General features: G+C 35.2%; 2 protein-coding genes across 6 annotated transcripts; both read left to right on the forward strand.

The window, feature by feature from the left end:
* The first annotated feature begins 993 nt into the window (after positions 1-993).
* LOC105169867 (calcium-dependent protein kinase 26) lies at positions 994-6,969 on the forward strand. Of its 3 annotated transcripts, XM_011090421.3 has the most exons (9): positions 995-1,155; positions 1,506-2,366; positions 2,529-2,672; positions 2,748-2,900; positions 3,356-3,471; positions 3,683-3,850; positions 4,328-4,552; positions 5,045-5,181; positions 6,437-6,969. In XM_011090421.3, exons 2-8 carry the CDS (start codon positions 1,595-1,597, stop codon positions 5,165-5,167), a joined length of 1,701 nt encoding a protein of 566 aa, XP_011088723.1. In that variant the 5' UTR covers positions 995-1,155; positions 1,506-1,594; the 3' UTR covers positions 5,168-5,181; positions 6,437-6,969. The 3 variants fall into 3 exon arrangements, with proteins under 3 accessions (XP_011088720.1, XP_011088723.1, XP_011088721.1); XM_011090418.3 differs by having other exon boundaries at positions 994-1,155; positions 2,529-2,900; XM_011090419.3 differs by lacking the exon at positions 995-1,155 and adding an exon at positions 1,172-1,218 and having other exon boundaries at positions 2,529-2,900.
* A 993-nt stretch (positions 6,970-7,962) lies between these two features.
* LOC105169869 (CMP-sialic acid transporter 4) lies at positions 7,963-15,031 on the forward strand. 3 transcript variants are annotated; one of them, XM_088883330.1, is made up of 15 exons: positions 7,966-8,290; positions 8,605-8,717; positions 8,842-8,905; positions 9,013-9,124; positions 9,267-9,346; positions 9,790-9,865; positions 9,958-10,058; positions 10,202-10,273; positions 11,250-11,298; positions 11,709-11,750; positions 11,989-12,110; positions 12,481-12,540; positions 13,395-13,443; positions 14,523-14,617; positions 14,727-15,031. In XM_088883330.1, exons 2-15 carry the CDS (start codon positions 8,675-8,677, stop codon positions 14,776-14,778), a joined length of 1,017 nt encoding a protein of 338 aa, XP_088739456.1. In that variant the 5' UTR covers positions 7,966-8,290; positions 8,605-8,674; the 3' UTR covers positions 14,779-15,031. The 3 variants fall into 3 exon arrangements, 2 of the variants coding, with proteins under 2 accessions (XP_088739456.1, XP_088739455.1); XM_088883329.1 differs by having other exon boundaries at positions 8,657-8,717; XR_016066704.1 differs by lacking the exons at positions 14,523-14,617; positions 14,727-15,031 and adding an exon at positions 12,279-12,388 and having other exon boundaries at positions 7,963-8,290; positions 8,657-8,717; positions 13,395-13,449.
* The last annotated feature ends 201 nt before the right edge of the window (positions 15,032-15,232 follow it).

The following is a 15,232-nucleotide window of genomic DNA, read 5'->3' on the forward strand; positions in this document are numbered from 1 at the left end:
TTTACCATATTTATTTTATTGTCTTTATAATATTGACTTTTATCATATTTATATTATCCATTTATTTAAAGATTCATAAAGAAAGATAAAATAAATAAAGAAAAGTTAAAGTTAAGATTACTTGTTGCTTAAATTCATTTTTTTGAGATTTTCTCTCTTGAAACTTGAAAAAAAGGGAGAAATTGGTCATTATATCAAAACTTGAAAAATACCCAAAAATGTAAGAAAACTGGTTATATTTTCCCTTTGAATGAAAATTTCGTGACTTTAACCCAATTTTACTTTGTAGAAAGAAATTTGAAATTGAATAATGCAAAAACAAACGGTAAATTTTATAAAATACCTAAAATAATTTTCATTCTAAACAGAAGAGAGCCTTTTTTGTTCTTTAATAATTTGTATAGATAGAATTTCACTTATCGAAATCTCTCACAAATTGTATATTTTTTGTCTGAATTCAAGTGGTCCATAATGTTTTATTCACCATTGGACCCACATTTACCACATTCTCTCTATGACATAGTGATATTCCTTTTTCTCAGTTTTTATTTCTTCAATTAAAAAATAAATAAATTGGGGGGTCATTGCAGCTTAAAAGATAAACCTAAGACAAAAAATAGGGAATATTATAGAAATTGGCATTATGAATGATATCAATTTTCAATTTATCTGGCCATTAATCATAAATTGTGCGTGTGTCTTCAAACTTTTGAAATATTCACTAGTAATTCGTTAAAATATGTGAACAGTACAATAAAAATAAATTAGAATATGGAGTGTTAAAGAGAAAAGAAAATTGAAGCAAAGTGCAACATCCATATTGTAATTTTGGCGATACCAACCCACGAACCTTTACTTAAATTTTACCCACCCAGCCCCAGGAATCAGGAGCCGCCTCCTCCTCCTCTCAGTATCACTTATGTATCATCATAATATCACATCATTGTATCTACATGTATACATCCATCTCTCACCACTCACTCTGCACCATACTTACACTTCACCTTTGACTTTGACCCTTTCCTCTTTGCTTACCCTTTTCCTCCTTACTGTTTCACTTTAATCTCAACACAAGATCCCCTTTTTCTCTTTCTTTTTATTCTACTCCCCCCCCCCCCCCCCGTCTTCCTCTTTATAGCTGCATATATGATCTGTGTATGTATCTTTCTTTTTATGTTTGCGTCGATTTTTATGCTCGATTTATAGCTGAAGTTTTATGTATGTTGATTTCTTGTGTGATCTTTCCTTTCACCATTGCATATATTGCTTGCCCTTTTGATTCGGGTCCGATCTGATTCAAGTTTTCTCCTTGTGTGGTGCTTTGTCAATTTCTCTCTCTTCTTTTCTTACCTTTGGTTCTGAGGTTGAGAACTCCGGTGCTTGTGAGCTCAAAGTTTTCCGATTTGTTTGTTTGCTTTGACTTTTCAAATTCTGTTTCCATGTCAAGTTGGAGCTAGAGTTACTGCTGCAAATCTTACCTTCTTTCTCTTATCTCTAATTTTCAGACTCCCAGCTATTGATTGATGTGAAAACCAATAATTTGCTTCAAGGGAGTTGAGGTCAGAAAGAGAAGAGGGGGTACTTCAGTTGTTTCATGGGCAATACATGCCGTGGATCATTTGGAGGCAAAACTTTTCAGGGCTACAACGAGCCTGAAGACCCGTCCAACTCCAAGCACAAACCATCATCCGCCTACCCAAATTCTTCTGATCACACTTACTCCTCCACCAGCTTTACTTCCCAACACCCCGTTGCTCAAGAATCCTCTAAGCAAAACCACAAAAGGGACCCCAATTCGCCACCCCTTATTAGTCCCAAAAAAGACAGCATCATGAATCGCAGCGCTACAAACCAAGCTTACTTTGTGTTGGGTCACAGGACTCCTAATATCCAAGATCTTTACAAGCTTGGCCGTAAGTTAGGACAAGGCCAGTTCGGCACTACTTATTTGTGTACTGAGCTCTCCACTGGCGTTGAATATGCTTGTAAATCTATATCAAAGAGGAAGTTGATTTCCAAAGAAGATGTCGAGGATGTTAGGAGGGAGATTCAGATAATGCACCATTTGGCTGGTCACAAGAACATAGTAACTATTAAGGGAGCGTACGAGGACCCTTTGTATGTTCACATTGTCATGGAACTTTGTGGTGGAGGTGAATTGTTCGACCGCATAATACAAAGGGGTCACTATAGTGAGAGAAAGGCAGCTCAACTGACTAAGATCATTGTAGGAGTCGTTGAAGCATGTCATTCACTTGGGGTAATGCATAGAGATCTGAAACCAGAGAATTTTTTGTTGGTTAACAAGGACGATGATTTCTCTCTGAAAGCTATTGATTTTGGACTCTCTGTTTTTTTCAAGCCGGGTATTGTTAAAATAACTTCTTTTCTGCCTTTCTTCTTGTGTTTTTTGGTGTATGGGCAATTATCGTTTTTTCTTTTCCTTTTGGGGTTGGGTTGGGGTGAGGGGGTTTTCATTCTCTTTTCAGGATGTTTGTCTGACTTCATGCATGGGTTCTCTCGATCAGGTCAGATTTTTACTGATGTGGTTGGAAGCCCATACTACGTTGCACCTGAGGTTCTTTTGAAGCATTACGGCCCAGAAGCAGACGTGTGGACAGCAGGCGTCATTCTTTATATATTGTTAAGTGGCGTGCCTCCGTTTTGGGCTGGTAAATTCATTTATTATACAACTGTTGAGATTCATCTTGAGGTGCAACAAATGATGATTTCTGGTTATTGTTCAGAAACTCAACAGGGGATTTTTGATGCGGTTTTGAAAGGTCACATTGATTTTGATTCTGACCCATGGCCACTTATCTCAGAAAGTGCTAAGGATCTTATTCGGAAGATGTTATGCATGCGACCTTCAGATCGGTTAACTGCTCATGAAGTATTATGTATGTCATTTTCCTATGAATGATCCAAGCTACTACTTTTTTTTTTCATTTTTCAGTCGTGATATCTCTTTCATTTGGATTGACATTTTTTATCATTATGACATGATTGGTATCTAAAGTATTTCACTTTACATGTTCCTGAAATGTCGAGAGATTCACTGGTTGATGATATATGCAACAGCCTGCTGTACCATAGCAGCCCAAAGTGATTGGGTTTGAGTCCGGACTTGTATCACTCAAGAGTAATGGTGGAGAAGGCTGTAGCACATGGTGTCATTTGCATGCTTAATTTTCATGTATTAATTGTAACTCTGTGATTGTGTGAATATTCAAATAGCAATTGATGCCTAGTGAGACATTACCATTCATGCCACTTCAACTGATACCTCTATGTTTTTTGTGCATTGATTATCATGCAATCTTTCTTTACTGTGTCTTACATCAAAACCATATAGGTCATCCTTGGATATGTGAAAATGGTGTTGCGCCTGATAGAGCCCTGGATCCGGCTGTACTTTCTCGTCTTAAACAGTTTTCTGCAATGAATAAGTTGAAGAAAATGGCTTTACGGGTATGTAATTAGCACAAACAGGCATTTTATAAGTATGTGCTTCTGGTAATTCTGTCAACTAAGAGTTTGATTTCATGGCAAGACAACTTTAGCCAAGTATTCTTCACCCCTATCAGACATACCAATTTTTAAGTTTCTTGCATCTCTGCAGAAGCACTACATAATTTCAAAACTTATAACTAAAATTAAATGACTCCTATTCTTCCTCCAGGTAATAGCTGAAAGCTTGTCAGAAGAGGAGATAGCAGGCTTAAGAGAGATGTTTAAGGCCATGGACACTGATAATAGCGGAGCAATCACATTTGATGAACTCAAAGCTGGATTAAGAAAGTATGGATCAACATTGAAGGATACAGAAATACGCGACCTTATGGATGCGGTAAAGCAACTTCTGCTAAAAAAGAATTCGTGTTCTTGGCTTGGAATTTGTTTAGTGCTTCAGTTGATTTTTATATTAAAAGCATTGATGATGCAGTTAAGGAGGAGATCAAGTTGTTATCATTTACTTCTAGTATTTGTTTGAGCCACCTGTTAATGTACTGTTTATCTGAGATTCCATTAAAGATGGGTAATTTGGAAGGTTTAAAAGGATACTCGCAGATCTTTTGCTGGTAATGATGTTGCTAAAGTTCATGGGCTACAGAGAATCTATTCCAGCCTGCAGAAATTGTAAATCCTTGGTTGTTCCCTGTAAGCAACCACAATGACAGTTACACTGGACCTGTTTTCGAGTTTTATACACACTTCTGTTAGCCAATGCATATCAAGCATCAGTAGGATTCTGCAGTGTATTCTGTGCTTTTGGTCTGTTGAGATTTATGGATGATTGTCTTGCTAAATTATTGCTATCTTACAGGCTGATGTAGACAATAGTGGAACCATAGACTATGGAGAATTTATAGCAGCAACTATTCACCTGAATAAATTAGAACGTGAGGAACATCTTTTGGCAGCATTTCAATATTTTGACAAGGATGGAAGTGGTTATATTACAGTTGATGAACTTCAACAAGCTTGTGTAGAGCACAGCATGACAGATGTTCCTCTTGAAGATATAATCAAAGAAGTTGATCAAGATAATGTAAGTTATATTCCATGCTGATATGTCTTGTTTATCTTCACTTTATATATTATTAATTGTTGTTGCAGATTTACAAGAATGCAAGTTAGTGAGGTTGCCAGGGCATGGTTAAGTTCCAAGACATGCAGTACATCATCTTTTAATTTTATTCGTTTATTGTTGAATAATAAGATCAATCAGCAGCTGACTGAATGAGTAGCACTTAATATATATTATCACTCTGCTGTATTGAGAGTTGCACAGCCACAATAAATAAATGATTACTCCAGATATGTTTTTATTTCATCGACTTCTAATAGTATTTGATTGGATAGTGGCTCCAAGATTCTCATAAATTAAACATACAAGTTATTCGCAGGACTCCCCTGATTGCTGAATGTTTTTAGCCTGCTAGATCATCTGTCTGTTTTCATTTTGGACAACTTTAGCATTCCTTTGTTCTTTAGTAGTTGTTTTATGTTTGCTGATGTCCTGCAAAAAAAAATTTGTTAGGATGGAAGAATTGACTATGGGGAATTTGTTGCTATGATGACAAAAGGCAATGCTGGCATTGGGAGGCGAACAATGAGAAACAGCTTGAATATAAGCATGAGAGATGCTCCAGGAGCTTTTTAGTTTTACATGTTAAGGTAGTTGCAGCTTTCCTTCTGTGTTCCCTTCTCTAGTTCTGTTCTAAAGTGTGATAGATCTGTGATAATATTCTGTATTATTGATGGAATGGTAAGCTTGTGTAGGAATATTGAATGAAAGTCAAGTCTTGTTAATATGTCCTTTTGCACATAAAATTTTTTACCATTTCAACTTTTTCCCATTCTATGTGTTGGGATTCATAATAAAAGGAAATAGACAGCATTAAAGCCAAAGTGTGAAAGTGAAAAATCTAGGATTTATAATAAAAGGAAATAGACAGCATTAAACGGGAAGTGTGAAAATGAAAAACCTATGAAAAAAGTTATAACTAATCAGTTGTTTTCTTGCTGCTCTGTGATTAATGTCAAAAGAGACAAAGGATGTGTTAGGGAGTCAGAAGAAGTTCATCTTATGTTTTCCTCAGTTGTTGTGTATGAGGAGGGATTATATTATGTTTGTTTCTCTTAACTTGCTTTAGTCCTTTTCTTGTTGTGGATCATGGGTATTCTGTATCCTCGGTTTCCTTTGAGTTGTATGAGTACTGCCTTGGGTTTAGTATTATTAGTCAGTGATTCATTTGTGATATATGACAGGTGTCCTCTTATACCAGATGTGAATTACTGATAGTGGTGGACTTGGTAGTTTGGTTATGTAGCAAAATGTTTCATGATTACATTATCAATACTTTATTCGGAGAAGATGATTTAAAATCATTTCCATGCGTTCTTTCTACATAAACTAGAATTAAATATAGATGTATAATCATGAAATTATTATTGCTGCATAACCAAAATGCAACGATGGCTATAAGCATACACAGTAAACAAAAATGACAAATGAGCCAATGCTTCATAAAGTTAATTATGCATCTACGATATCAAGAAGTTGCAAGTGGATACTGAGTGACCCCAAAACCCATAAAAGAAACAGAGGACTTTAGTGACAGCAACTTACATGAAGTAAACATGTAGACAACAGTTGTGGAAAACACAAGATGAAATTTCTGTACATACTACAATCTAAAACTGCCCAACATAATTTTTTGTTTGTGTTTGATAAACTGTGATACGGAAGTCCTCTCGAAAGTGGCAGACTGAAAGATCTTGGGAAAAATAAAGAGAAAGGAAACATTTAAAAATTGCTTGCAGATGGTGCTGCTTCTTCTTTGTGCACTTTTATACCTTCACAGTTATGTGATAAATGTTGTGTGTGTTGTTTTATTTTGTTCATTGAGTTTGGGATTGGCATTGTCAGGTCTACCTGGGACATGGTCCGTAATGAACCCGACCATCCGCAACTTCAATCTTCAAGTGTCAGATTAAAGCTGTAATGAACCTCTTGGATGTAGCTAACTTATGCGCTGTACAGGATGGAGGTAGAGGAGGTTCAGCAATTCGTAGTGTATGCCTTAGAATGTTGAGATACTCACAGCCGTGGTGATTTAGACAGAGAAGAATACTTGGTAAATTTGTGTTGCTGTGCGATGGGAGAGGTTGTAAACTGTTTGTTTGTGATGTTGTATTATTGGACAGGATGTTGTCAGTTTTTCAAGTGGATAGTTAGAGCTTATGGTGCTGGTCATCAGCTTTTCAACTTGCAACGAGAAGATTCATGTGTCATGTTGAGTTCCTGCGAAGGTGTTTGTTCAATGCTTAAGCTGTATTAGAATGGAGGATTTGCAGTTTGTAAGAGACATTATTGCATTCCGAATGTTTGTTTGCTCTGCATGTATGGAAATCTGAAAGGGTGAAGCTTGTGCTTCCCTGGCATGCTGCCTACTTGCCTTACCTATAATTTCTGATTTAGTGGCCATGCCAATCTTTCTAATGGATGTGAAATCTCTAACTCTCAAATCATGGGCTGGGATCCAAACATAATCTGAATTCTGTAGGATTTAATTTATAGAAAATTCTGTTCTACAAACCAAAAAAAAAAAAAAAAAAAGAAAACAACAAGAAGAAGAAATTTATACTAATGTAATTATTATTATATGTCCGGTGGGAGTCTAAGGTATATTATTAAATTCAGTTTAAAATAGACACTCCGTAATTTAAAGTAACTATATCCATTAAGGATTCATTTATTACTAAAAAATAAAAAAAGAACGAATATATACAAAATACAACATTCTTCAAAGTAAATTATGGAATGAATAATTATGCAATCATTTCTCCATATTTTTTATAGATGCTAGTTCATTACACGTTATAATTAGGTATTAGTATTTGATATAATATATATATATATATATATATATATATATATATGTGGGGTCACATCTACTCAAAATTATGAGGTTGACCTTTTTAAGATCTATTACCAATTTATTTTAGATCTACAGTGCAATAAAATTTAATTAAGTTACATAAATAAATATATTTTGGTAAATTTTATTTCTTATAGAAAATGTGAAAAAAATTAGTGATACGTAGTACAATTAGATCAATAATAAAGTAAAATAATAAATCATGAATCTAAATTCATTACCAACATATAAGATTCATGGTATAACAAATTTAATCAAATTGAATCCATTTAAGTTTATTATAAAATGGTTAAAATCTAACTCAACACAAAATTAGTTGAGTTGAAAGTTGAACCTAAATTATTATTTTTTTCTTTTTCGGAAGACAGTTGAACCCAAATTATCACTATTATAGAAATATGAATAATCCTTCTGCGCCTTAAATAAATAATAGTAAGATTTGATTGATTTTTATTTAATAATATATAGTAGTTAACTTATATAAAATAACGTTATATTAGTATTTTTATGTAATTGGTAAAGTCCCTTCCTCATGAAAACACAGTTTATGAGCAAATCCAAATCCAAATCCAAATCCAAATCCAGGAACCAGAAGAAAAACTAGTGGGTGGGTGAGTAGTGAGTGCTGAGTAGTACTGCCTCTGCCTCCAATTCCCAAACAGAGAGTCGAGGGAGCTTTGGTGCCTGTCTGTAACTGTTAACAATTGCTTGCTCAAATTCTATTTAGATCTTTGGGAAGTTTCAGTCCGAACAACCAACTTCTTGCACCAAATTATACTCTATAGTAATTGAATCTGAAGAAGACGGATAGTGAAATGGAGTATAGAAGAATCAAGGATCAGGTTCTCTTCTCCTATCATAAATGTACTTGTATGTATATATCTTCATCACCGATTTGGTTTGAGTTTCTTCCCCATCTCATTGCTATTGATCCGCTGCAGTTGGGTTTGGGTTTAGGTTTATATATGTATTCTGGCTATTCCCCTCTTTTTGCTTTTCTCCTAGATTTCCTTCTTATGTTACTTTTAGTTGTTAAAAGCTTCTCTTGCGCTATTTTTCTGCCTGCTTTCACCATTTTCTTTAATCGTTTTTGCTACTCAATTCTCCCTGATTCCATGCTTCTTATTTTGCCAACATTTGGAATCTGCCTGAGCAGCGGCGTCTATATTCTTGCTCACGTTCTATTCATCAATGCTGAATCATTTTAGGATAAAGATGGGGACGCAATGCATGATGATGTTGAGAGCTTAAGGGCAAAATCCCGTTCAGGTGCCATATGCCAGTTACTTCGTTTTTGTTAGCTGCATCATCTGTCTGTGTATTGCGCATTGCATCTTTCGGCTTCCATTTTTTATCAGCAATGTTTCTCCTCACATTTGCTGTCAAATTACAGGCTCTCCCAGTAATATCATTCCTTTAGGAGGCAGCTCTGGTGACCGTTCTAAGTGGAAACTCAAGTATGAATGTCTTTCTGTTCCTTTACATATCTAGGAGTATACCGCCATGACAAGGAAATATAGTTTTCTTCTCATTTCTTATTACTTTTAACCAATGATAAAAACAGGTCAATTGTAACACTTGCATTGACGGTCCTTACAAGTTCACAAGCAATTCTTATTGTCTGGTCAAAGAGGGCTGGCAAGTATGAGTATAGTGTCACAACTGCAAATTTTCTGGTGAGTTGATGATATTTCCTGTTAGGCTAGTGATTATGTAATTAATGAACTATGCTCTTTGTTTTACATTATGTTCCAGAAAGGGTCTGGGTCTCTAGAGGAACTTTCTGAATTTCCTCTCAAATTGATTATCTACAATTAGGTTGAGGCTTTGAAATGTGCGCTGTCACTTGCAGCCCTGTCAAGAATCTGGAGAAATGAAGGTGTTACTGATGATAACAGGTTCTCCTCTTCCCTGTTTGTTTTCCATTAATTGACAGAGTAAACAATATATTGGTGTTCAGTGCATATGTCTATCTATTATGAGTGAAGGTTCTCGAAAGAACAATTTGTGAAAATTAAAATTAGCACAACTCCATTAGAAGTTCTAGACAAACTGCTTAACTGAAGTGCATCAGGCTGAGCCTTGTCAAAAAGTTCTATTCCTTTGCCAGATTCAAGCAAATTTCATCAAATTAAATTTGAATATTGCCCACTTAAAAATTGTTTTAGCCATGAGCTGCAACTTCTCATAAATAATCTCATGCAGGGTGTAGATCTTCTGTTACAGCTAAGTAGTGCTTAAAATTATTTTTTTAGCTGTAGAATTGACATAAGATTTCATATTTCCTGCTTTTGCCAGTCAACTGAATTTGTTTTCCTTACTTCAATTTTTCTCCTTGTAGGTTGAGTACAACATGGGATGAAGTTATTGTATACCCCATTCCTGCTGCTCTTTACCTCATCAAGAATTTACTTCAAGTAGAGCCCTGTTCTTGTCTGTTAAAAATTTCTAGTGAACTTTGAGTTCCTTCTGCTGCATTCTGTTTCCTAAATATTTCTGTTTGTGGCAGTATTACATCTTTGCATATGTAGATGCTCCAGGTTATCAAATTCTAAAGAACTTAAACATCATCAGCACTGGTGTGTTGTACCGTATCATTCTCAAGAAAAAGTAAGCCATTCCTCATAACATATTGTTATTAAGTTTAAAGTTTCAATCATAAAAACTCTCTACCTTACATGTGCTCCATTAAGGGGCCTTTGGTTGATAGAACTTCTAGAAGCAAACACAACTAATCAAAAACGTCTTTCCAGGTTGAGTGAAATTCAGTGGGCCGCCTTCGTTTTGTTGAGTGCTGGGTGCACCACAGCACAACTTAACTCGAAGTAAGGATGTTATAGTTCTATCTTTGTGGTACTGTATTTAAGCATAGATTAGAGCATTCACCATATTGTTCATAATGCCTCAGTGAATTCCTAGCAAGATAATGATGGAAAGATTTTAAACTTTGTGCAATTGTTCTTTGACGAACCAGTGGTAGAGTCACATGGGCACCATGGGGGTCATTTAACCATCCTAACTCTATAGTGCAGATCTAACACATTTTAGAGTTATGAGGTACTAATGACCACAATGAAGAAATGAAAATCTAATAGAAGGGGATCAAAATTAGTTAAGTGGCAATAAAATTGACAGTATACGTCTAGGCCAAATGTGAATGTAATATTGACATTTTAGTTGTAAGTCAAACTTGAAAATAAATAAACATACGGTGTTTCTTTTGCCTGCAAGTACAGAATGCACTTGACAACCTAAATTTATTGACTGTTTGGTTTTGGTGCCTTTTCTAATAAAGGATGTTTTTCTTGGCCAAATGTTACATAAGTTAACATTACTTATAAATCAAACTTGAATATAAAGAAACAATAGAGTATATCTTTTTGCTTCAAGTGTGTAAAAGCTGCACAGAATTAGTTGACGTAACTTGTGGTCAATACCTTTCCTGACTCGTTATGATGGAAAGAAAAAAGTCATCTAAGTTTTCTTCTTCCTCTTGTTTTCCTTTGTTGAATTTGCTCGTCAAATTTGACTGAAATAAATTTATGCACGCACTAACTCTTTAAAGTATTGTAATCATTGATCTGAAATTTTATGTGATAGTACTTAGGCAACTGAACCTTGCGGAGGAAGTTTCTGTCTTTGCTACTGTGCCCCAACAGTACTGAGAAATATTGCATGCCAATGAGCCATGACCTTAAAATTATGTTTTTTCTTCCAACTTCCACTTTCTGCTCTGCTTCTTGGAACCCTGACATGTTACATTCTTGTGTGTACCCTTGTGGGATGAAACTTCTTGTGCAGTTCCGATCGAGTGTTGCAAACACCTTTTCAGGGTTGGCTGATGGCAATTGTAAGTTGCTCAACTGAAATATTGATAGCATATCAGGATTGTCCCATGATTACTCATCTGGAGCAAAATGGATTCCCTTTGTTGAATTACTTCCTAATTACTCTAACACTCTATTTGATCAAGGTATTTAACGAAAGTGAAAGAGAAAGAAAATAATGAGAAACTAATGTTAAATCATTTTCCTTTTGGATACAATAACCACACATTTACTAAAACGTTTTGGATTCAGTCGCTAATTATGTCAAAGGAAACAAAATTGTGTATAAGTAAATGTATCTTATAATTGTATATAGACCAGCATTTCTTTGTTAGCTTTTAAAACCAAGTGCAAGGAATATTTCTGTAAAAGTTTTCCTGATTACATCTAAGGTCCAAACATAATATATTAATTCTTGGTGGATCAATTTCAGGTCATGGCTCTTCTTAGTGGTTTTGCTGGAGTCTACACTGAGGTAAATCTGTAGCACATCTTTTTGACGTTATACCAGTCTATTTATAATTAAAGGGAAGCAATTATTGTTTTACGAGTTCTGCTTGAATTCTGTTGCGTTTTGCTGAGTAATACCATTATCAGAAGAATCCGATGTTGATCTTTTAGTACACCGTTTCATGTTCGTCCACAATGTTCTGAAAATTCGTATGTCAAAATTTGTTTGGCCTTGTTTTGATATTTGTTTTTGTTCTGTGTAGGCTATAATAAAAAAACGACCTTCAAGGAACATTAATGTTCAGAACTTCTGGTTGTATGTATTTGGGATGGCCTTCAACGCTATTGCGATACTCGTTCAAGATTTTGATGCTGTTATGAATGAGTAATGAGACTCTATTTGCTTCTATATTTATTCTATTTATGACAGTGATTTATGTCATTTCATGGACAAAAAGCATGCAACTAATCCTGTGTTGTATAACCAATGAAGTTTCTGTTAGTAATTGGAATTTGACTGATGATGTGATCTTTCTTGAACAACTTGCTTCAGGAGTTTCTCCTACAATTGGAAGATACTATATTACTATTACTTTACATCCATTCCGCATGTCCTTGACCTAGAATAGTTAAGAGATTTCATGAAGAATAAAGCAGTACACTGTAACTCCTCTTCTGTCAATATGTTTGAGCCACTCTTCTGGGCAATTAATATGCACATTCTAAAGAAGTGTATGTTACATTTTTCTCTACAGGGGATTCTTTCACGGATATTCATCAATTACGGTTCTCATGATTTTGAACCATGCACTGAGGTACTATGTCTCCGGGAACCTCTTTAGCTATTATTCTGGATTGGAACTTTCTAGAGAAAAAGTTCAAGATGGAACTGCGTTAACTAATTTCTTGCCAGAATTATTTGCTTGGTTGCGGCTTCTCACTTTTGTTTTATTAATTGATTCTCTTGAATGGTTTGTGGTGTTTCTCGTTTGTTTCAGAGTTTTCTTACTTATACAAGTACATTTTCTCAAACTTTGAAACTCAATAATTAGTTATCAACATGTTGGTTCAATGCTAACTACCAAATTTGGCTCTCTGCGGACATCTTGTCCCCCTGTAACATTAAATAACTGAACCTGGTGTTAGCTATGAATTACACTAGATTGATCAAAATCAAGACAGAGTATGCTAATTGTGCTGGTTCCCTTTTATGTGTCAATATGATTTACGAAAGAATTGAGTTCCATCCCAATTCTATTGTCCTATTTTGAACTGGCATTTTAGCTTTAATTGAGAGTTGGAGAAGTGAAAACTTAGTGGTTAGAGTTGGAGAAGTGGCAACTTAGTGAAAACTTCCCCCCTCCCGGAATAGTGTGTTAAATGAAAATGTTGTGGTAGGTGTTAGTGACATCATTTCTATACACTTTAAATGAGAAGGTAATTTTGAGAAGAAATTGTTTTACATAATGAGACATTATATGTGTAAGGAAAGGAAACAGTATCTCTCATTTGGGGCATGGGAAACGTTTGTTAGGAAGCAGACTACTGCCAATCCATTTTCTCTCCGTCACATATAAGTTTCTTTTGTCCTGTTCGCTATGTTTATGGATGCTTTCAGCATCAAATCGTATTTACCAGAGTATCACCTAATATTAATGATTTGATGCAGTGGCATTGCAGTATCAATGGTCATGAAATATGCTGACAACATAGTAAAGGTAACGACTGATTACGTTCAACCTCATAGCTCACAGCATTCTTATTAAAGCATGAACCAATTATTAGATTATACTTGGGCCATTGTTAATACTTTGAAGAGGTGCATCAGAGACAATGTCTGACTGGGCTGGTATTAAAGAGGTAAGAAGAAATATTTTAATATTGATTAGACAGATCAAATTTCCGGCATATAAATGAGATATTTGAACAAGAGAGCGGGGATAGTGAACACTTCGTTGTGGGCAACCTACCAAAGTATTAGATAGCTGCATATCAGTGGAGAAGATCAATGTTGCTTTACAATGTCTTAACTCTTCCTACGAAGCCGGTTTCGTTAAATGCTTGATAAGACAGTTTCAGCTAAAGGCTGAATGAGATTGAGTTCCACAGGTTATATTCCCTGGATGAATTGGAAAAATACGTTCCTCATTCCTGTATTTACCAAACTGCAATTCAATCTCTTGGGAAAAGTAAAAGTGAGATAAAATTAGAAGGTTGTATTTATTTTAACAATGCCAGATAATTAGGTGCCTCGTTCACTAATTTCATAGTCAACAAATAGTTGAAAGGTTGCCCATTCCCCATATAGGATAGAGGCGCACTCCATGATTCTGCGCTCTCATATATGGTCAATGAAAGCACAATTAAGTTTATGGGCCACTACTTATTTGCTGGACATCACATAAGAATTTGTAGAAATTGTTCTGAAAAGAAAGATAAATTTAAGCAAAGTGTTATACTTCAGTTCCAAGATTCCTGTGTGTAGGGATGATTTTGAAAAGAAAAACAAAAAGTAAGCGAAGTGTTGTAGTTTTGCTCCAAGATTGGTGCCTTTTGTGCTCACCTTCTGTATGCTTGAGTCCTATTAAATAAATATAAAGGTTTATGAGGATGGTGCATTTGCTGTTGAAACCTACTAGACCAAGTAAGCTAGTGCAGTTCGATGGTCTTGGCTTAAGAGTTTTCATTTATCTGGTCCACAATCTTCTGTTAGAAGTCTTAAGAACGCTAGTCTTACTGCCTTCCAGTCAAGGAATGAAGATTTGGAGATGCTAACATAGTTTACATAATTTTTCAGGTGTATTCTACATCAGTTGCAATGCTGTTGACAGCAATTGTGTCTGTTTTTCTGTTTGGATTTCATCTTTCGCTTGCCTTCTTTCTTGGTTCAACGTGAGTATATTTCTAGTTTAACATTCACATAGCATATAATCTATATTATGCTATCGCCCATAAATCTGCGTGAATTCAAACAAACTCATTGAAATTATTCTGTTTGCAGTGTCGTTTCTGTCTCGGTATATTTACACTCCATTGGGAAGCTCCAGAGATAATTGAGTGGCACTTTTTAAGCCTTATTAGACAGGTCAATGTAAAGGTTTATTAATTTCCCTCTTAACACTGTCTATCTCTTACATATCCAGGCATCCAGCTCTATTCTTCAGTTAGGCATTTGAAATGCATAGGCACATATTTTCCTTCTAGTTTAAAGTTGGACAATAACTGAGACGAGCATTCTTATCCTGAGCATGCACTCAAATCCTTGCTTTTGTGTTTTTTCAGTATGAAAGTTTGACATTCTCGAAATATTCACTCCATAGAAGTACTTGTAGATGGTAGCCTGCGGTACAACCGCTAATTTCAAAATTATAGAGGTTGGAGGACTGGAGAGACTATTAAGTTTCCCTATAATTTTTGTGAATTGATCAAAATGTCATTTTAAATTACACATTATAATTTTACATATTTTAATAAGATATTAAAATGTTTTTACGAACTAATATGCAT

Source organism: Sesamum indicum, linkage group LG8 (assembly GCF_026168435.1).
Source record: "Sesamum indicum cultivar Baizhima isolate 11 linkage group LG8, ASM2616843v1, whole genome shotgun sequence".
Taxonomy (NCBI): domain Eukaryota; kingdom Viridiplantae; phylum Streptophyta; class Magnoliopsida; order Lamiales; family Pedaliaceae; genus Sesamum; species Sesamum indicum.